The sequence below is a fragment of the Chionomys nivalis genome, chromosome 1 (genome assembly GCF_950005125.1).
Source record: "Chionomys nivalis chromosome 1, mChiNiv1.1, whole genome shotgun sequence".
Lineage (NCBI taxonomy): Eukaryota > Metazoa > Chordata > Mammalia > Rodentia > Cricetidae > Chionomys > Chionomys nivalis.
In genome coordinates this window covers 82,662,178-82,686,556 of record NC_080086.1, presented here as the reverse complement: position 1 = coordinate 82,686,556, position 24,379 = coordinate 82,662,178, and the positions used below count along the sequence as shown (strand labels likewise).

The 24,379-nt window shown below is 35.8% G+C and overlaps 1 gene segment (V, D, J or C); it reads left to right on the top strand.

Moving 5' to 3' along the window:
- The first annotated feature begins 7,222 nt into the window (after positions 1 to 7,222).
- On the top strand, positions 7,223 to 7,724 carry LOC130878404 (immunoglobulin kappa variable 1-12-like). The segment is given in 2 exon segments: positions 7,223 to 7,277; positions 7,402 to 7,724. Coding segments are annotated over 2 exon segments (378 nt in total).
- Positions 7,725 to 24,379: the final 16,655 nt, after the last annotated feature.

The following is a 24,379-nucleotide window of genomic DNA, read 5'->3' as shown; positions in this document are numbered from 1 at the left end:
CTGCCTACTATTCTCTTTTCCCCTTTCTTTTTAAAATATAAATAATTCAACAATTTAATAAGAGAAAACATAGTAATAAACAAATAGCAGATAAATACACACTGCTCCATTTCATATATTTATATGCAAAGCAAAGAGCCAGAAAGATTTTAGGACATACTACACTGTTAATGTGGATGAGAGGGGTTCCAAAGTGGGGGAAAGGAATGGTGAAGTAGCATTTATACTATAATACAATGTGAACATGTCTATCTTTAATAAAATATTGGGAATAGTTTCATTTTAATTTTGTAAGTGAATTATGTATAAACAGAGCTTAGAGCTTACATTGAACCAGAGAAAAATTTGATATCATAAGAGAGAAAGCTTTCATATTTCTATTGCTATTTGGGTAACAATTAACAAAACAAATACTTAAAGTGGAAACTATGAGTTTTGAATAAAAGGAAACATTTCTTATCAATTTGAGGAATCTCAAAGGTTTATATAAAATATTTGATAAACTTGATATGGTTATAATGAGAGCAGTTTACAGGACCTAGAATAACCTTGGAAGCTAATGTCTGGGTATAACAGTGATAGAGCTTTCTAGATTAGGTAATTGAGCTAAGATCTGTTCTAATTGTCAAAGTAAACAAAAAGAAAAGAACCAGCAAAAGACAGTTACCATTTTCTGTGTTTGCGCGCACACGCGTGCACGCGCGCACGCGCGCGTCTGTGTGTGTGTCTTTCTTGGATGTGAGCTTTAACCCTCCCACAATAGATAAGTTTTCTACTGCCATGCTTCAGCACCACCCCATGCTTCTTTTTTTCTTCCTTGTTTTTTTTTGTTTTCTTTCTTTTCTCTCATTTTTGATATTATGAAATGATTACATTTATCCCTTCTCTTTTCTCTCTGCAAACTCTCCTATATACCCCTTGCATCTCTCCTTCAAATTCATAGCCTCTATTTTCACTAATTGTTACTGCACACATAGATGTATATAACCTGGATGTATGTTTCAGGGTGATCATTTGACACTGGATAACCAATTAGTGCACTCTTCCCTGGGAAGACCATCTCTCCTGCTTCCAGTAGACCTCAGTTGCCTATAGTTTTCCCTATTAGGTTGGTGGGTCCATTGGTATCACCCTTATTCCACTCAGGTTTTGGTGTTCATTTTCGTGATACTATAGAGATGCAGTTTCTTATACTATTAGAAGACAAAATCTCACAGCAAGCTCCTTGAACCTCTCTCTATTACAATCTCCTTTTTGGAAATGTTCCATGTTCCTTAGATACAAAAGTATTTTGTAGATATATCCATTGGAACTGGGCCCAACAATTCAGAATTTTAAATGATTGTGACTTTCTGTACTGTTCTTTGTTTCTTCATTGCATATGCAGTGTAACCAGCTCCCTCGAGCCCCTGTCATCATGTATTCCCACCATGGATGGTACCCTCAAACCTTGACTGAAAATAAACCTTTCCTTTAGTTAGGTCTTCACAGGGAGAGGGGGTGAGTTTGGTTTTGGTCAGCTATTTTGTCACAACAATAAAGCAAGCAACTAATACTCACCATTGCAGCAAATAGAACTTCTTATTAGAAAAATATGAAAGTTACCACCTGATAAATGATACAAAATCATGAACTAGTTCCCAGAAAGAAAAGAGGTCTTATCTTTATGAAAGATTATCAAAGGCTGATTTATTAGTAGTACTTTATGATTATCCAGAGTTGGAATGTTACAGATCTAAGACAAATTATCTAAGGCTGACCTTATCCCCTTGACTAGCCACTTATTCAAGCCTATTTGTCTGACCTAACTTCACTGTGACTATCAGCAAAACTCTTTTAAGATTCTATGGCCATTAGCTTCTACTAACCTAAACTGCAGAATGTAAGCAGACAGCATTTCCTTGCTTAGTTGTAACACCCCTGATACCTGGTGTGATATCAATGTGTTTGAAAGATGCCATGTTATATGGCTTTCATTTATTTGTTTCACAACTATAAAGATTTCATGAAACCATTTCCACACTGGAACATCGATGGAATTTGGAGGGAACTACATCCACATATGATTCCAAGTCCTGGTCACTTGTGTTTGATCTAAGAACAAACTATGTCTTCTACCCTTTAAAGAGAGACCTGGTCTGTGTTCGTTATAAGCAAAATCAAAGTACAAGCTACAGAGAAAGGGAAATATTCCCAATATCCTTATTAAGTTGTTAAAGTGCTTATATAGCAATCAAAAGATAAATATAATTTAATAGAAAAAAGTAGCAGGTGTGCAAACTAGTGAATTTCAGCAGAGAATCTGGGAATAATCAACAAATATATGCGAAGACATGTGTCTAGTATTAATCAGAGGAAGATAATCTGAAGCGAAATGTATTACTAAAAACATGTCAAAATATAGATAAATAACCAGGACAAAAATTGAGGTAGGAGAATTGCAACTGTGCACAAAAATCTATCAGTGACAGATGGCATGATTCACAAATTGTTATATATGTTGCCCCAAAGTCTGCAATCTGACATATAAACTATACATAGGAGGTTTAAGGCAAGGAGACGAGCAGAAAAACACCTGAAAGGGGACTGTATGGAAGGGAATTTTAGTCACTGTCTTGAAATCAGAAAGTGTGACATCAGAATTCCACAATGCCATTGGAAGGAAAGGACTGGCAAACTCTCTGGGCTATGCAGTGAAGGGATGTGACAGCAGAGGATAAGACAGGTCCTATAAGAATGGAGAGGTGTTGAAAGTAAATATAAAAGCAACAGACCATTATTTCACAAATCTCAAGGTGAAGCCTTGGTCCTTTCTTTATTTTGCCAAGGAAATGAAATTAAAATTTCTCTAGGGTCACTTACAGAAGCTAGAGACTATAACTGATTTAACAGCATACTAGAATACATGCAGAGCTCACCATGTACGTGAAAATCATGACAGTAATAGGGACAGTAACAAAAAGCACTGATTTGGGGAGGTGATGCTAACAACCACTTTAAAACAGACACTGCATACATGGCAAACAAAAAACTTTAACACAGTGAAAAATGCATATGGTCTTGGTGAATGAATGTATGGGGCAATTGTCTATGAAAATTTAACCATTAAGAAACACAAAAAATGTCTTGTATAATGAGAACAATGAATGGACCTCAAGGGGAATGAAACTCTTAGTGCCTTCTGCATCACCATGTCTGTCTGCAAACTGCCATGTCCCATGATGACTAAAACTCTGAATTGTAAGACAGTCTAGTTAAAGGTTTTCATTTATAAGTATTGTGTAGTCATGGTGTCTCTTCACAGCAATGTAAGCCCTAACAAATACATATAATTTTTCATATAAAAATGAAAAAATTGCCTACAGACCTAGTTTCCGTTTCAGTTCGTCCTCTTTCTTTACTTTTGGCCCATAAAACAAATGCCTGAATAGTTTTTATGGTTGACATAAATGAATATAAAATTGGTAAATTAGATTGGTTCAAAATGATGAAGTGTTTACAGTTGGAAAGGGATGGCTTAGAGAACAAAAGCTGTTTCTTAAAAGCCAACTAAGGCCTTTATTGACAGCCTTCCATTGAAGTTCTTTCTTCCATCCTACTCTTGTTTCCTCATCCCCATCAGTACCTTTCCTCTGGATTGTTGTGGGAGCTGCTGGCTGCGTTTCTGCCTCCCCAGCTCCTGGTCCTGGCTAGCTTATGCCCCAAAATAACGACACACAAATGGTATTCTTTTAAACACTGCTTGGCCCATTTCTATTCATGTGTGTAGCACCCCAAGGTGTGCTTACCAGGAAGATTCTAGCCTATGTCCATCCTGGGTCAGAGCTTTATTGCGTCTGCTGGGGAGAGGGGAGCATGGTGTCTGCTCCAGAGAGCAGAGCTGTCGAGTCTGAACTTACTTCCTCTTCCTCCCAGCATTCTGTTCTGTTTACTCCACCCACCTATGTTTTAACCTATGAGGGCCAAGCAGTTCCTTTATTACTTAACCAATGAAATCAACAGATTGATATATGACACTCCCACATCACTAGATTGTCCTAGAATTTACACTGAACAGACACACACACATGGTGTGGGAAGTCCTTCTGTATTTGTATTGCTTTTGTTGGTTATTGAATAAAGAAGTTGCTCTCGGCCAATGGCTTAAGAGAACATAGCCAGGCTGGAAGAGACAAATAAAGAGAGAGTAGGCAGAGTCAGGAAATGCCATGCAACAGCCACATGGCAATACACAGATTAATGGAAATGGTTTAGTTTAGGATATAAGAGTTAGCTAGGAATATATATAAGCTATTGGTCACACATTATTGCAGATAATATAGTTTCTGGGTGATTCTTTTGAGTAAGGGTGTCCAGGAACTAACAGCCTCCTACATCACACACACACACACACACACACACACACACACACACACACACACACACAGGGGAAGGGAGGGAAGGAGAGTGGGAGGGGAAGATAGGGGCATCAAAAGCAAGTAGAAGAGATCCTTGGTAAAAAACCATGTAATTGGTCATTAATATTTTATCGTACCCAATATCTCATATCTGTTCATCTGAAACATTTTAGGGTTTCCTTCCCTCAAAACCCAGAGCAACTCTTCCTCTCCATATTTAGTTGTCCTTACTGTGCTTTGGAAGCAATATTTACATTCTACATTCTTAAAGACTCTTACAGAGCATTTAATGGTTAAACCTTACTACCTGGGGAATTCTAATCAGTAACAGTTTGGGATTGTTTGGGGCCTTTTTTTAACTTTAATTAGATTAAAAAAATACCAATGCAAATTCTTGCTCCCTCCTCTCCTCTCATTCTCTCCACACGCCCTTCCACCCCACTCCTATCTAATCCTAAGAGCGGGTAAGGCACATCATTTTGTGGAAGGGCCAAGGCCATTCTGACTATATCTAGCCTGAACAAGGTACATATCTGAAGAGAATATGATCCCAAAATGCCAGTACATGCAGTAGGAATAAACCCCATTGCCACGGCCAGCCATAACTATTTTCCCAGAACTTTTACAATTTCTCTTTTCTTTGTATCCAAATAAATAAATGGTTTTTAACAATAAAAGAAAGGAAGCTATTGTGATTGCAGAAAACCAAATTCAACTGAAGGTATGTATATTACTGGAATTAATGAATGCCAGAATGACAACTATCGCATAATTACTCTCATATGTGTTTATCATTTTATATAGATACATATAATCACTTGGGTGCATATGACACAAATTAGAAATGAAACTTTCTATATGAACAAATTTTTAGGTTTTGGATGTGGCATTATGGTTTCAGAGTACATTAAGATGAATAACTGAGAAATAAGGTATTTATTATATCAGTGATTAATGCTGTGGATAGAGAAACCAAAGGAAATAGCATGGTGGGGTGTTACAGGGGGAATTTCATTCCCAACAAAAGGGATAAATACTATGGTCTCCCTGGGGAATCAGAGTCCACATTTGAAAAGTGGGACCTGTTTCTAATGACTGGGGAATCAGAGTCCTCACAAGAAAAGTGGGACCTGCTTCTAATGACTTGGGGAGTTATATAACAAAAGGGTACAGTCAAGTTATCTGATTCCCACCTAAAGACGAAAGTGCAGACTAGGATGTGCCTAGGGACAATACCTTAAGAACAGCACCATTTAATTTTATCTCATTTACCAGTTGAGAGCTCCCATTTTCAATGTTCCTGAAAGCACCTGTGAGTGTGTAGAGAACTGCTGTAAAGCGGCCACTAGTTTCAAACATCACATTTTTGTAGAAAAGGGACTAATGCGAATGGGGAGAAAAGGGAGTGTTGAGAAGGTATAGCACAGAATAACACCAAAGATACAATTTGAGAATTCATATACAAAGTAGATTTCTGAGAATTCATAAATAAGAATTTAGCAAATTATTTTTAAATGCTGCTTAGTCTCTTGATGAGGGACACAGTAATCATGCAGTGAGATTTCAACGGATAGAGAAGAAGGCAGACAGACCAGAATAATTTCATTCTGATGGAGATAAACCCAATTCTTAAGGCATTGGACCTTTTGCATATCACATTCAGAGGAAAGAGGTTTTGGAAAAAAAAAGAAGATATGAACATTAGACCCACTGTCTAAAAATAATTGTTAAGTTATTATATTTAATAATATATTGTTTGTATAACATATTGTTACTAATTATGACCCACCATAATGACTTTATCACATGCTCTCCTACTGAGCCTGAGCTTTATGAAAGAGAAACATTACCTTTCTCTTGTAGATAGACCAGGAATGTGTTCATTGCTGAGGAGTCAAGACAAGCTGTGAAGTGCACAGAAGCTGCCACCTCTTGCATCCTCCCACACGTTGCACTGTTTGGGGCACATATACAATGTTTCTGTAGTTCTTTTTATATCATGAGACCCGTTACTTGTATCAGGTTGCAAATATATCTGATCCAAACAATTGAAAAAAATTAGAACTTTTAGAAATCATAATTTCACTGATGATTTATTCATACCTTTCCAGGAAAACATCTAGAAGCCAAGGGAGGTGGGTTGGCCTGGCCCATCTCTAGTTAGTCCTGGTGACAGAAAGTTGATTTTCCTCTAAGTGAACTTTTAGAAAGAATCTCCTATTTACCATCTTGTGCTTATGCATAACACCTGTTTCATTATTGCAATTCACAGAAAATCAAACAGACCATAGAATCTCAATTCAGCAACCAATTTAGCAGATACAGAGTCCCAAAGCATTAGGGAGAGTTCTGGTAGTCCTGTAGAGGATGGAGAGGAAAGATAAGAAGATCCAGAGAATTCACTGGATGAAAACATGGTCCACAGAATCAACTAACCAGGTTTTATGAATATTCAGAGATCAGGGAGACTGTATGGTTCTGACAGATTTTCTATATGTATGTTATAGTTGAGTACTTTGATATTCATGTCAGACTTCTAACAGTGAGTGTAGGGGGCTCACTCTGTCTCTTTTGGCTGCCTGTGGAACCCTTTCATCTGTAATTTTAAAACTGAAAAAAGAATTGCATTCTCTGTAGGCATATGTGGAGTTTGACCTTGACCATCTGGAGATGCTGTGTTTGTGGTTAGTTACTAAGTAAGCCTTACAGCTGTACCCAGCACTAACTGGTTCCCAATGATTTGCATGCACTCATTGTACAGCCTTGAGGACTTCCTCATATACCAGTCAGACCCTGTGCAGTTGACATTGACGTTTGTACTCAGCATGGACACGAGGGCCCCTGTTCAGCTCCTTTTGCTCTTGTTGCTCTGGTTTCCAGGTGAAAATAGACTAAAATGGGATTTTTATTGTTACACATCGATTATTGACTGGCAATATTGACTGGGGTAGTCCTCTACTATGATGCTTAATTCTGTGAACATTTATTATGTCTCTATTTCTAGGTATAAGGTGTGACATCCTGATGACTCAGTCTCCGTCTTCCCTGTCTGTATCTCTGGGAGAAAGAGTCACTCTCAGTTGTCGGGCCAGTGTGGGCATTAGCAATTATTTAAGCTGGTACCAGCAGAAACCAGAGAGACCTCCTAAGCCCCTGATCTACCGTGCATCCAACTTGGAAAATGGAGTGCCATCTAGGTTCAGTGGCAGTGGATCTGGGACAGATTTCACTCTCACCATCAGCAGTCTAGAGCCTGAAGACATTGCGGTTTATTTCTGTCTACAGGCTAATACTCGTCCTCCCACAGTGATACAAGTCATAATATAAACCTCCACGGAAGCAGAAGTGAAAGACTGAACTGCCTCAGCTGGTCATCGTCATGCCTCACTCACTGAAACTTTTTCTCACAAGTCACTGGATTTTTCAAAAGTTCACACAGAGACATTGTTTTTGTAGAAAAGTATAAACAGTCCTCTTTATAACCTATTTTCCTTCCTCTTTATTTACAGCAATACAGAGAATCAATCCCTTTTCTGCCTTGACAGAGTTGTTTCCTGTAAGTATTCTGAGTTGTATCACCATGGGGAAATTGTACAGAAGAGTAGAAGCTATTGGAGACATTCCAAGCAAAAATCATGTAAACGTAATCAATTAGGTTCTAAGCACCAATATTTAAATGACAGAGAAATGCTATTAAAAGGAACTTACCATAGAAGGCATTACTGCTTTTTTTCCTAAAAGTTAGAGCATGAGTGACAGAGAAAGAGAAAGTTGCCTAAACATAATATTCTGTTGTGCCTTGAAATTGTCACTATGGGCCCAGATGTTCTCAGCTGTCTGCAGCACTTCACATAGGATCCTTCACTCCTATGTCCACTGCCTGCTTATAAGTTCCAAAAAAAATTGAACATAAACATATAAAAAATAAAAATGTATAATCTAAGATAAATAAAGCACTGTTCTGTTTTCTCAAAACACCTTTATTATGTTATAAACATCACAATTATCATGACAGCTACCACAAATCTTTGAAAATATCTAGGAACTAGAACAATAAATATTTACTTCATTTTTTCTCTTTTTATTGAAAATATATTTTACTCACATTATGTTTCTTGATTATCATTCACCTTCATCTATTTCTTCCAATTCTTCCCTGCCTATTATTTAATCGGGTTCTACTCCATTCTCACCTCTCAGTAGAAAATTAACAAGTTCTGGGGTGGAGCCTTATTGATCATGGTGCATGATTTTTGATGTGTTCTTGAATTTAGCTCATATCCAATCTCAAGGAAAAACAGAATCATCAAAAAGTCCTAGGCTACTAAATAATAGCATTGCCAAAATTGTGAGAAATGAGTAATGGGTACAAATTACCAAAACAAACAAACAAACATCAAAGAACAAAAAACCCTATGAACTGGTCTTTGCCAATTGGAAGAAGGAGAAAACAGTGAAAATTTGGCCCCTTACTATAATATGACTCTGACAACATACTGGACCCAAATAAATCAGTTTGTCCAAACAATTTCACTTGTGACAAAAGTTTCACAGAAAGTCACTATTTTATGTCAGTATGCAGATGGAAAATGAGAGGTACAGATTTGAGCATGTGGCTTTCAGTATGAGCTCCTATTGTAATATCAGTAGAGGTAATCACAGCAGAGGTAATTATGTCATTTAACCACATTGGCATGAGACTAAAATATTAAAGCAATATTTGCAGAGATAAAAGCAAATATTACAAAATGGGCAAGTTTGGGTTTTTTTTTTTTTAGCTTTCCTACTCATTCAAACTGTTGAATTCTAAGAAACAATTAAAGAACGAACCATACAAATAATCCTCATTTTATTATATAGCGTAAAAGACAAAGACTATATCTAAGTACATTCTAAACTGTTAATATAACCTTGATAGAAAAACAGACATAATAATATTCAAAAATTCTTTAATCTGCAATGCAACATGGCAAGGACTAAAACTCTAGCTCTGGTGACTGGCTCCACCCTATTTTCTTAGGTTTTTGAAAGTCTAGCTTCTTGGTGAAAACACTGTTCGATTCAGTGTAATGCCACAGCTCTTTGGATCTACCACCAAGAAGCCTGCTGCTAGCTGCTCATAAACACCATTTTAAGTGTTTGGTGGCAGAAACTCTTAAAGGAGCTGCAAGGACTTTGCTGCTAATGGTGAATCACAAAGCCTCTCTTAAAGGAGCTCAGCCTCTGTTTGCTGCCAGCAAGCAGTCTACTGGAGAAAAGACCATTACCAAGAAGCTGTGCTTGTCTCTGTTCTTGTCTGTCTATGCTTTAGAACACTTTATAAAATCTTACTAATGCTTTATGTGAAAATTCTTGTCAAAGGTTTGGGTGCCGTTTTTATTCTGAGGTTTCTGTTCCATCTGGTCTCACAACCATTCACTTCCAAAGATACATACAGAGGCTTTTATTAGTTATATACTGTTTGGCTAGTATGTCAGGCTTATTTTTAACTTGTTCTTAATACTTAAATCAACCCATAATTCTTATCAAACTTTACTCTCATGGCTTGGTAATTTTTCTCAGTATAACATTCTCATTTTGATTCCTCTCAATCTGGCTGATGGTTGCATCTCTGTCTTTTTTCTTCCAAGATTTCTCCTATCTGGTTGTCCCTCCTATACTTCCTGCCTGGCTTCTGGTCAATCATCATCACTTTATTAAACTAATATGAGTGACAAATCTTTACAATGTACAAGATCATTGTCCCATCTTGGATTGAGTTTTAATTATTTCTCTCCTATGGCTTCTCTGATTCCTAAAAAATATATCTTAAGGACTAAATTATGCCCCCTCATTTATATGGTAAATCCTTACTTTCCATGTGAGGTTATATGGAGTATCAGTTTAATTTAAAAAGAAATGAAGTTTCTGTTGGATGCTACAGTTGTCAGCTAACCTGATTTTAGTGTCCTCAGCAAAAGAGACAAAAGTGGGCTCTGTGACAATTACTACTCACTGACCACAGGTATCAGAAAAAAGAAAAATCTGTGAGAGGCAGACATAGAACTGGCCAACTAGGAAGACATTCTGAGAAAACTGGTGTAATGAAAACCGGCATTTATTTGATCTTGAAATTTCAATATCATAAATACCAAGATGAATTTCTTTTGTTATTTAAACCTCTAGGACCCTATGTTCCACTGTGCAGACCAGTGTACTGTCTTCACAATCCATAGTCAGATAATTATGGAGACCCCTCTTGGATAAAGGAACGTTTATGATATAGTTTCTCTGTCTCTTGCGAAGAAGGAGTATCCAGACTTCTTCCCCTGTGTGTTTCTTGTAGGCACCACTGTTTTCTTTCAAGATAAGTTATTTTCATGTTATATTCTGATTACAATCATATCAATTGAAAGAATTAATTACTTGCTATTTTTTTGTGAGATGATACTTCATTTGGGACTGTAGTGAGAACCACTCTCCATTGAATTCTTTATGTTCCAGGACACAGGTTCACTGTCTATTGTAGTGCAAATAATAGTAGTACTGGGGCTCCATCCTTGCACAAGTGAAATCCAGACCTAGAAATCTAGACCATTGTCTTCTTCACAGTTGCTGATAAACATAATACCTGACTTGCCAGGGTGGAGTGCCTGGAAAGCATTCATCTCTGATCACAAAATTGCTAGTTTACCCAATCACTCCACTTGTCCCCACTGGTGTACTAATATTTCCTCTGTGTCTTGTCTTACTCATTATCTACTACAGGTCTCATGCTCTTCAGGAATATGTGGTGCAAAAGATCTTAATTCACAGTCATCAGAAAAGTAGTTAACAAAGTTATTGAATGATTATACAATATTAGGGGAAAGTTTCTATCATTTGTTTTATTGTTCAGGAGATACTTAAAGCTCCTGATATGATAATGGATTTTTTTTAGCACTCTTAGTTGCACAACAGAATTAGATGATAATTCCTCAGGATGGAAACATATTTGTTGAAGAATATGGGCAAACCTAAATATTTCACCCAAATTAATTTTATAGAACATAGAAATGCTACCAAAACTGTGAATGCTTCTCTGCTGTTATAAAAACAATGAAGACATGCATCATGGTGAAATAGTACTGTCTGCTATATACATAACACAGTGTTTTCCAATTATATCCCTAGATATATATTACAAAGGATTTCAAACCTCGTTCAAAATATGGTATTAAAACATTTCACTGGTATATAACCTCCACATAGATGTGAGGTATATTATTTGAATATAAATCACTGTGTGTGAGAGATAACATGACAAAAATGTCAGCAGTGACCCCACTATGAGAGACTTTCCTATAACATCTCAGAGTTTCCCCAAATCCATTTATTATTGCTATTATTTTTATTTTATGTTTTTCTGATAAAAAATAAGGAATATTTTACTAGTATTTTTGTTTATTTTTATAGTCACAGAAGCATAATTTATTTCATTTTAAGTGATAATAGTCCCTAACTCCTTTATTATCATTTTGTTAAAACTAAGAAGGTACCAAATACCTCTCCAATCTATTATTCCCATTCTGAATCCTTAGAACAGCTCCAGAATTTGCATCAGTTCTTATCCTGTAGGATTAGTTAGACAGCAAAATGCATCATGGTTGTTCAATTCCCCCAGCCTGACCTGAAAACAGTGCTTTCATCACCTTCCCACCTGACCTATCTGTAACATAGCACTTAATAAGAGTGCCAGGGCCTCAGGTACTCTTTTACACTGGGACTTCTTTTTTCAGCATTATGCTATTCACAATTCATGAGCTGAAACAGTTTTGCTCTTTTCCCACAAGACCTTTAAGCTATTATAGATGATTTTTCAAACATAAAAATCTCAAATAATTGTTACTTTCTAGACTAATGCATCTGCCGTGATGTTTTCATAATGCTCCACGGGGAGGACCTTCACTTGTTTGTCAGAGATAAAGTTCATCAGTAAGCTTGCCATAACTATTTAGTCTGCTAATTTCGTCATCTCATAATCAGGTACCACTTTCAGCTCCTGTGGCTGTTAATACTATGGACTCCTGCTAAGGAGAGAAACAGAATACAGAAAGAAAATAGAGTGAGAGGATGATCTTTAGGATAGTTACAGTCCAAGTCTTTACTGTTCACATAGGAAAAGATAAGTTCTGTCTTCTAGAATGTAAATATTTACACTTCTGAATGTGAGATGTTCGATTAAACAGTATCTATGATACAGGGAGAACATTGACACAGGTGGAATTGAATGGTCTTGTCTACAATTAATTTGAGATCACATAATAATATGCTCACAAATTTTCTAAAAAACTGTCTGTTGTTAAGATAAAAATTTTATCCAAACCATGTAGAGATCTCACTTGAGACATATTACATATAGATAATATTAAATATTGTTCATGACTTCTCTAAATGATTTTATCCTTCTCTCTTATTATTCAGATTTTTATTATTGTTATTTTAATGATTAAGACTCTAGTATTCCTGCTGGTTCCCCATGAATGGATAGCCTCCATCTCCTGATGGTATTCTATGAGTCTTCTGGATAGTGATGGTGACACTATTATCAACTGATACCAGGAGAAGTCAGAGAAGTTATTTTTGACACTTATTTATGAGGCTTATGAGGCTGTTAAACAGGAATGTGATTTTCTAGTAGGTTCAGTGGCACTGGGCCTGTCATAGGATTCCATTTGCTATGAAGAGACACCGTGACCACAGAAACTCTTATAAAGGAAAACATTTCACTTAGGTGGTGGTTTATAGTTAAATGATTCAGTCTGCTATCATCATGGTAGAAAGAAAAGCTACAAAAAGCCCCACCTCTTAATAGTGTCACTCCCCTTTGGGACAATTTTTTTTTTATAAACCACTGCAGGGTCAAAAATATTTCATACTCAAAGCTAGCGGAAAAGAAGCTGAGGATGTTTGAGTTTATTACTAAATGTAAGCTATACATAATCCACCCACAGTCAAACAGACACTAACAAAACTTTCTTTTTTTGGTATGGCTCAGATTTTGAGTGTATATCTTGTCCCATGAGAAACACAGCACATTGTATAAATGTATCATAATATTTTACCTGAGGGGCTGGAGAGATGGCTCAGTGGTTAAGAGCATTGCCTATTCTTCCAAAGGTCCTGAGTTCAATTCCCAGCAACCACATGGTGGCTCACAACCATCAGTAAAGAGGTCTGGCGCCCTCTTCTGGCCTTCAGACACACACACAGACAGAATAAATAAATATATATATATATATATATATATATATATATATATATATATATATATATAAATATTTTACCCGAATCTGAAGTTTTTTAAATTTTAGGTTCACTGATATATTTAAAGGGTTTATTTTAAGTTTAGGAATTATTGTCTTCATTCTGAGATATATAATTTTACCTTGCATTTTTAGTGATTATTCTGACTATAGTTTTATACCTATTAATATGATAGAATTGTCATCTATGTTAATTGTACTAGCTAGTTTTTATGATACAAAACTTACATTTGGAAACATGTTTGAGATGAAGCCTGAATGCATTAGGTTGGATTTGGATAAAGGTGGGAATCAACATTATGTGATAGTCTATGCTACTCTTTCTTTCTAATAATAATAAATTTTGCCAGTATCTAGGGCTTAGAACTACAATTCTAACTGAATGTTATATCTGTTTATCTTTTAATAAACAATAATCTCATTACCAGAAGTTCCTTTCAAAAATAATCCCAGTGATATCTGAAATAAATTGACCTAGCAAAGATCTAAATATCTTGAATCAAGCTGGCAAGAAATCAGCCAGGACAAGGACTTTCATCAGACTATAATTAACGGGCTATCCTGAATTCCATATTCCATTTCTGAGGCATAAGACTTTCTCTTAACTCTTGTGTTTGTCATAACTATTAGCTTCTTATCTGTAAAAGTTTGTTTTTTCTTTTGTAAATATGTGTGTAGTTTTTGTTGTGCTTTTCTGTAAGTAAGCTCATATACAAATGGGTGCCTAGGACAAAATGGTGTGTTGGGCCCCTGCAGGTGGACTTATAGACAATAGTGAGCAGCTCAGCATAGGTGATAATTACTAAACCTAGGTCATTTTGATGAATAACAGGCATACTTAACTGATGAGCCATCTATCAAAACCTGGCAAAAATTTTCTACTTTCAAAGTATGGTACAAAAATCATTTAACTGAGAGAAATCGCGAGATATTTCAAGAAATAAAAATTCCTTCCATCAAGGAAGCTTTCTCTGTACCAATATGGCAGATGAGGAATGACTCCTATAAGTTATCTTCTGCCCTCTACCTACGTGCCATGGAATGAACAGGATTATACACACATACATACAAATACAAAATAAAAATAATTTAGAAAATATGATTTCATTTAAGTACAAATGCTGTATGAATATATTCAATTTACATAAAACTAATGAGTTCAAATTCACCAGTGAAATATCATTACCCACAAATACCAGAGACTCATCCATTCATTTCAAAGGTTCCTCAAACCATTTCTTTTGACAATTATTTTTAATATCTATCACTTTATATTTTCATGAAAAATAGTTGAGATATATATTCCTAGTATGTTTATTTATAAATAAAGCACCAAATAGACAACACTAACTTTTACATTGAGCATTAGTAAAAATAGATATTTCTCTGTAAAACTGATGAAATAAGAGCAAAGGCACAGTTATTCTACTTATAGGGAATGATTACATCAATGTATTCATTTTCACCACTTAATTTGTTTATTAAATGTAATACAGCACTTAAGTATCTAGTGTCACATAGATTGATAGTTTTTAATTTATTTTTTATCAAGTACCACATTTTGTTTTATTATTGTCACATCCTTTATAAAATGTATGTTATATGATTTTTGGTATAGGAGGGTCTTCTATGTGTTAGTTTCATTGGTTAAATAAAGAGACTTCCTTGGCCTTTTGATAGGGCAGAAACAGGATGCTGGGAAGAAGACAGGCAGAGAGAGCCGCCAGGGAGCCAGCTGCCAGGTCAGACATGTTGAATCTTTCCCGGTAAGCCACGACGGATTATTAGAAATAGGTTGAATCAAGCTGTGAGATTTTACTTCCATTGCTCTTGTTAGTTTTTGATTTGGTGTTTTTGTGTAATATGATATAGAATTTTAAAACATATAAAGCCTTTTGCTTAAATGATCACCAAAAGAAGAGTCTGTCAATGTGTGTCTGTATGTGTGTGTGCAGCACTGGTGTCAAAGTCAGAGTCTCATGTATGGTAGACAACCTACCACTAAGCTAAGTATTTTATTATGTGGAATTTTAAATTGAAATGCAATAACTTAAATTGATTGGGAAATAAATGTACTCTCTGTACCCTTAAGACAAATAACTTCATATTCTGTGTGAAATAAGTGGGTATACATAGTTATGATTCTAAGAATATGTCCCTCAGGTCTCCATGAAAGACAATGGCTTCTAATCTTTCATTTTATCTTTATTTTTGTCATTGCTGATGTTTATTTTTGAGATTTTAATTTAATTGCAACATTTCTCCCTACCCTTTCTTCCCTCCCTGCCTTTATGTTTGGGCTCTATCTTTTGCAGAAAGTGTTATTGACTTTGAATTCCCTAGGGGAACTTGCTAAATACAATACCAGTAGCAAAGACAATCAAGTTACCTCAAGATCCAGCAATACCACTCTTGGGCATCAAAAGATGCTAAGTCATACCACAAGGACATTTCTTCAACTATGTTCATAGCAGAATTATTTATAATAGCAATAACCTGGAAACAACCTAAATCCTCTTCAACTGAAGAATAAATAAAGAAAATGTGGCACATTTATACAGTGGAGTACTACTTGTTAAAAAAAAAGAATAACACCTTGAAAATTACATGTAAATAGACTGAACTAGAAAAAAATCATCCTAAATGAGGTAAACCATACCAAGAATGATTAACATGGTATGTACTCACTCATATGGATACTAGCTGTAAAGCAAAGGATATTGAGCCTATAGTTCATGATCCTAGAGAAGCTAAGTAACAAGGTGAACCCTAAGTAAAACATACATAGATCCACCTGGGAAGGGGAAATAGTCAAGATCACCTGACAAAATTGGAAACATGAGGTGGGAGAAGACAGGGTGAAAGGGGAAGAGAAGGGGGGAGTGGAAGGTGGAGGAGAACTTGAAGGAATGGATTAGTTGACATGGAAGAAGGACAGACATGGAGAGCAAGGAAAGACATATTTTGATAGAGCCATTATGGGGCTAACAAGAAACCTGGCACTAGAGAAATTCCCAGAAAACCACAAGGATGACCCCAGCTAAGATTCTAAGCAATAGAGGAGGGGGTGCTCAAACTGGCCTTGGCCTGTAGTCATATTGAGGAATATCTTAAACGTCACCATAGAACCTTCATCCAGCAACTGATGGAAGCACGGACAGAGACCTGCAGCAGGGCTGAGACCCAAAGTCCAGTTAAAGAGTGGAATGAGTGAGAATATGAGCAAGTGGTCAAGGCCATAATGGAAATACCCACCAAAACCAGAGCTAAAGGGAACTCACCAACTCCAGCCTGATAGGGAAGGAACCACAGAGGAACTAGACCCTCTGAAAGTGGGTTACAGATGTATGCTGTGGGACAATGGTCTATATTCTGACAATTATGTTTTAAATAAATTTTTGTTGGCCAGTAGCCAGGCAGGAAGTATAGACAAGACAACAAGATAGAAAGTAGAGGCAGGTCAATGAGAACAGGGGAATTCTGGGAATAAGAAAGCTTGATCTGCAGTCCTGGCCCAGCCACAGAAGAAGCAAGATGTGACTGCCTCGCTGAAAAAGGTACTGAGCCATATGGCTAACACAGATAAGAAAAATGGGTTAATATAAGTTATGAGAGTTCATAAGAATCTTGAGCTAATGAACCAATCAGTTTATAACTAATGTAGAACTCTGTGTGATTTCTTTGGAACTAAATGGTTGTGTGAACTAGTGGGACAGAAAACATCAGTCAACAGACATATAGCTGGGGTAGATTGTGGGGTCACTGACAATGGCACCAGGCTTTATCCTTACTGCTTGTACTGGCTTTTGGGGAACCTTTTCTCTTTGTTTGGATACCTTGCTCAGACTAGATATAGTATGGAGGACCTTGCACCTTCCTCAAAACAATGTGCCTTATACTCTCTGAGGAGTAGATGGGGGTGGGGCATGGGGAAGTATGTAGAGGGAATGTAAGGAGAGGAGGGAGGGGGAAACTGGGATTGGTATGTAAAATGAAAAAATATAATTTGTTTTCTTCTTAAAAATAAAATAAAGAAGGAAAACTTCAAATTTGTTTAACTTAAACATACTAAAGGTTGAGGACTTGCATGATCCTCTAACTTAATCATGCAGTGAGGAGGAAAATCTCTATATGCTTACTTGTATTTCAGGAGGACCTGGGTATCCTTGATGACCCTTTTATTCTTTCAGTGATGACATGATTATGCTACCTATTTCCCCCTAAAAGAAACCAAGAATATAAGTTATAATCATTACTAGGCATTAAAATCTTCAAGACATAAAAAGTAACCTGAGAGTTCATTTTAGCACATAAATACAGTGAAAGATAAAGCACACCAATAATTTCATGAACAAATTTACCCTTGAAAAATAAATTAAGAAGTAGCAGGAGTATACTGAAGTGAGTTTGTGTCACGTTTATCTATTCATTAATTTAAAAGTATGTGTTAGATATAAAATATTAGTGAAGAATCATGTTAGTGTTAAAAACGTAGAGCCTCTTTTTTTCATTTGGCTAACAATATAATGGTGAAATATAAACTGCAGCAAGTATACATCATTTTAGTTCTGTCACAAACTCTAAAGGAAAACCAAATGGCATAGTGATTGATATGTAATATAGAGAGTTAAGTAGGTAGTAAAATAAGAGTAACATGTAAAAATAACAAATAAGTCTCAGCCTGAAGATTGTGTAATTTACGATAAGTAGGTAAATGCTGCACTGACTCAGTGGTAGAGTGTTTATATAGCATTTATGAAGTCTGGTATAAATAATAATAATAATTTTATGTTTTCAAATGAGGTAATTTCAGACCAGTGGTACTAGTGATCCAGGTGAAACTGGCTTAAGAAAAGACCATTGGTACAACCAAAACCAGCAAGACAAGATATGCCCATGTGTACTGTGGCGGCATTACTGTTATAAATGTAATCAACTGATCCCTAATTAGTTTTAAGGCCCACTCAACAGTAGAAAATTCATTCCTGTTAGTGTAAGTCTGGCCAGGGTCCATTTCTGGGAAGTTTATAAGCACCAGTGAGTATAACTTATTACTTTAATTTTGCTAAATGGACATAGTTTCATACTGCCATGTAAATTCATCTGTTTCTACTAATTAGATCTTATCAAATTCAACTCCTAGATCTCATGAGAGAATTTTTTTTGTGTGTGGTGGAGAATGGTTAATGCATAAACTCAAAACTGATCAAAGTACAAAGAATAAATTTTAATGAGATGGGAAAATGTATATCACACCCATCCTCCTAAGATTTAGGGAACTTCATAAAAGGGGTCAGAAAAATTACAAGTATCAGATGTCAAGGACAAAACAATATCCTCTGGACATAATGGAATTCATGATCTCTGAGATTGATTGTAAAATGCCAGGACAAGATTAAGCTAGTCAACAATACAGCATGGAGGGAGGTGCTCTCATGAAATCCCTCCCCATATCTAAGAAGTTATTTACAGAAGGTGGCAACTGAAGGAAGAAGACTCAAATATCATTAAGGGTATGTCTCCTCACAGGGTGATTATGCATCTGTAGATGATCCTAGAGCCAGGGGAATATGGAAAGCACAAAATGAGCACAATGGGCTATGGGGAAAAAAGGAAGGACATGGAATATGGGAAGGTAGAAGTAGAGCTGTAAGAGTGAGGGCTGAATATAAACAAAACATGTCAAATGCATATATTTTTAAAAATTAATAAAAACACAACTTAAAAATTAAAAAAAACAGTCTTATATTAATTTTCCCAGGATAAATCTTATATTTATATGTTTTAATACTTTTTACCTATTTATTTTTCTTTATTTTATTTCTTTCAACAAGAGTTAAGTTCAAATTACATAAATGTAGCAAACATTACCTCTACATATACTTTGAAATATTGACTTTTGTTTTAAGTTTTAATAAACATTTATTGTTTAGGATTTTACAGCTTTTTTCCCCAACCTCGTGATTTCACAGATCTTCATAGAGAGAGCTGATATTTTAGGAAGAGTCTAAGAAATAGCGATGATATTGAATGTGAACATTCTTTGTAAGCAAGCATAAGATGGGTTTTGAGAGTACTTAGAGAACGAAACATTGGAAATTATATCTAGACTTATATATATATATATTATATATGAATATATATGATATATATATATCATTTCTATTAATTAAAGATTATGGACATCAAAGTGCACAAAAACCTTAACAAATTACTACTTGTAAGAAATTTTCCTTAAAGGTAGGTACTAGACAATAATAATGCACTTATTAGCACCTATACCCTGTACAAACAGTAGCATTTTTTAGCTGCGTGGGTGGATCCTCCACTTCTATTTTCAGTTTTAACAAATAAGGCTTAGATTCTGGGGGAAACATTCAGGTCCTATGGAATGAAGCCTAATTGCTTATAATCAGCTGGGAGGAATGATTGGATACTCAGAAAAAGCTCAAGAAATTTGTTTTGTTTTTTATAGGAATATAAGTATTTTTTGTTTTCTTTCTTTTTAAGTTTTTGATTATTTTTTATTTTAAGTAACCTAAATATAATAGAAACAATATATAGCAAGCCAACAGCTAATATCAAATTAAAAGGAGAGAAACTCAAAGCCATTCCACTAAAATCAGGAACAAGACAAGGCTGTCCACTCTCACCGTATCTCTTCAACATAGTGCTTGAAGTTCTAGCAATAGCAATAAGACAACATAAGGAGATCAAGGGGATTCGAATCAGTTAGTAGTTTTTATGTGCACATCATTTTAAGGCATTTTTTAAAATTCCCATTTTCTCTTTCACGGTGTAAGGTACAAACCTAGATCAGTAAAGGGGTTGGAAAGAAATTTTAAAAAAAGCATGTTTGAGGCAAAAGATTGCAGACTACATCCCAGATCCAAAGCCAACTTTTCAGTCAGCAAAAGCAGTGTGTGATAACATATAGTTAATATTATCTACACTCTAAAGGCATTTCAATCCTACATCCAATGAATTCAGAACGTAGTGCCCTTTGTATAACTAAAAAGTAGACAATCCGTATAAATGAAAAATAAAAACAAAAGCATGAAAATTCATTTTTTTTTGGAAAAAAATTTTTTGGGGCATGGGGGAACAAAGGCAAACCACAGGTATAGAGCAAGGGAATACTGAGGAAAGAATGAATCCTCAATCACAGACACATATACCAAATATTATCACTGGTTCCTGAGTATTCTTCAAATTTCCTTTGGCTGCTCAATTTGGACATGGAGCCTATTGACATTTTCCATCAGTATTGTCAAAAGTAAGATTTCTGATGTCTTTGAGATAAGAATGAGAGACAGTGTCTTCATGCCATGAAAACCTGAATAGAAGAAATTCAGCAGGATTTAAACAAGTCCTGGCCATCTTATTCCACTGTCAGCTATCATTCTTAACACTCTGACAGTACATGGGATCAAACCAGTCTCTCTGAACATGGCAGATAATGAGGGCTGACTGAGAAAACAAGGACAATGGCACTGGGTTTTGATCCTTCTGCATGTACTGGCTTTATGGGAGCCTAGTCTGTTTGGATGTGCACCTTCCTAGTCCTGGATGGAGGAGGGAGGACCTTGGTCTTCCCACAGGGCAGGGAACCCTGACTGCTCTTTGGACTGGAGAGGGAGGGAAATGGGAGGTGGGGAGGAGGTGGAAATTTTTAATAAAAAAAGAATGGTATGCAATCTAAAAAAAAGAAAACATAACTTTGTGTGATGAAATAGCTCATTTAAAATCTCTCAATATCTTATAGGAAATATGTTCACATTCAATATATTTTTTTTTCCTAAAGAAAATTATCATCAACTCTGGGTTAAAAAAGTTAGAAGCACTGCAGTTGTCTCTAATGTAGGATTACAATCTTCAATGTTATGGTACAATTGCATAATTAAAAAGTATAATTCACTCAATAAATCATATCAGTTAATTCTAAGATTTTCTTTCTTATCTTCATAAAGATTTCTCAAATAAAGTAAAAATAATCCCTTTTAGCTATAACCTTATCACTTCCACAGTCTTTTAACTTCCTTTCTTCTTCTATTTGAAAGAGGCACAACAATGGATTCTCATGTTCTCAAGACATCAAAAGAAGAAAATGCTGTCTTCCCATATTTTATGCTGTGTCAATAATATGACTCAACATGAACCCTCCATGCCAGATAAAAACAAAACAAACCCAAATGACCTTCAAATTTCTTGCGTTGTGAGTACAATGACTACTTTATAGCAAATACCTAGAACAGAAAAAAAAAAAAGTCTGGGACATGAAGTGTTCATCATTCTGTAAAATCAATTTCAGCTTTCATGAGTTAAAATTAGCAGCATATTTAAGTAGATTTTATAAATATTTGCATCATAGGTCACTGCCAAGATTCAAAGTACTTTGAATTATTTTGGAAGCAAAAAAGTTTGATTGAGAATTGATGAAGATATTTGTGTCCCTCCTATCCATGAACATATGTAGCATCTCTCATTATGAGAAATATTTTTGCAAAGAGGTTAACAGTATGAACAGATATAGTCTATTTTCAGTTGCATGCTCATAAGAGCAAGGGGTTTGAAGTATGAGTCTTTACTCCTTCCAATGTTTCCATCTCAGTAAATATTTGCTATTTTAATTCGTTAGCTATTTTCTAAACCAGAACTCTATGGTAGCCATTATGATAACTTGGATGCTTATAATAGAAAAAACCCTTGAGAAAAGACAGTTAATTTTTAATCTAGGAAACGTCAGATTCTGATACTTCTAGTGCATACATGTAAATAGATAGGCAGGTAGAAACACCAATTATAGATAGATAGATAGATAGATAGATAGATAGATAGATAGATAGATAGACAGACAGATAGACAGATGATAGATAGATAGATAGATAAATAGAAAGATAGAGCCCACATAGGTATTGGTTCTTTCTATCTTGATTAAACGTCATAAAGTTGGAACTTACATCTGTTCCATCCAGGTGATTGTCAGCAGCTCAAATAACAGATCAAAGAGTTATGCTCTATCAAGGTAATTGTTGACAGGTGTTGCTTATATCCAGCCCTGTTATTTCTACCTCAAATTAAAAAAATCTAAGGATTCAACTAGGTTCCTACTCCTTTAGGGAGACAGCTATGGATTTCACCCTTGGGGTGGTTTGCCAACAGAATGTTTTGGTCTTGGGCATGAGCATTACTTGTCTTGTTCTGGCAATAGAATGCTTAACTAAGAATATAGACCATAATACTTCAGCTGGTCTGTTCATTTCTTGTATCATGTTAATGCAATATTTTATTTTTGTCTTATTCCTATCTTTTGGGGTCATGGTATTTAACCATGTGGAAATTAAATTCAGGCAATTACAGTATTCATTGGAGCCTCCTCTCAATACTATCCTATGATTCTGTTTCATTATTTTCACTTGCATCTTCATTCTCTTTACTTAATTTTCTAATCACTATGCCCCTTCCCTAGTGTCAAAACTGATCTCCAACAAATAGCAACCAATGTTGGATGACAGGTAAACCCCAAAATGCACAAATGTGTTGCCAGTGATACTGGGGAGAAAGATAGAGAATCCCACATAAAAAATTACACTGCAGGTGTTGAGGTAAGAAGTACACACTTGAAAATAAATGATAATAGATTATTTAAAGAAGGAACAAAAGGTGGGGAAAATCATAAGTAAAATTTGTGAATAATATTGGTAAATATGGGAAAAGAAAAAAGTATTCAACTTTCTCTATAGTTGCTTGGATGTATTTTGATAGCCAGAGGAGGTAGGGTGAAGCAGAAACAAATGCAGAGAATTTTAGAGTTTGAAGGTAGCATAAACAGTAATGTAACAAGAAGGGGGGGCAGCTGCTTGTTTGTTGGGGTTTTCTGTCCTCCCACCAGGTACCCCACAACTGTTTAACCCCAAAGAAAATCACACATAGGTCTCCATAAATTATAAGCTCTTTGGCCCATTAGCTCTAGCCTCTCACTGGCTAACTCTCACATCTTGATTAACCCATTTTTCAGATCTATGTTAGCCATGTGGCTCAGCAACTTTTTTCACTGGGGCGGATCACATCCTGCTGCTTTGGTGGTCTGGACAGGAGTGGAGGAATCATCTTCCTCCTTCCCAGAATTCTCCTGTTCTCATTACATCATTTCTACTTCCTGTCTGGTTTTCCCACCCACATTTCCTGCCTGGCCAATCAGCGTTTACTTGAAACATGATTGAAAGAATACAGACAATTCTCCCACACCACTTCCCCCTCATTTTTATAAAAAGGAAAATATCCATAGTCCATTTTTTGGGAATGTGGGCATAGTACGTTAGGCTACTTCCAGCTGGTTGGGGGTGTTGATAATCTTATGGGTACCTAAAGAAAATTTAGAATTATGATCAAGTCCTGACTGAAGTATCCTGTGAATCCTGATCATCTCAGGCAGAAGTCTTGAACATCTCAGGCAGCAGTCTTGAAACTGTTCTGGATGAAAAACTCAGACATCTGGGCCTTCTATTACTACCGGAGACTTCTCAGGTGGTCTTCCTTGATCAAACTGGATTTTTCTTAACTCTGAATAAATCCACAACCTCTCATTTTTGGTGGAAACAAAAGCAAAATCTCTTCTCCAAAGTAGCATACCTTTTGACTTCAATTTTGAAGCCAAGGTATTTTCAGAATACCTATTTTGGATTAATTCTGTAGCAT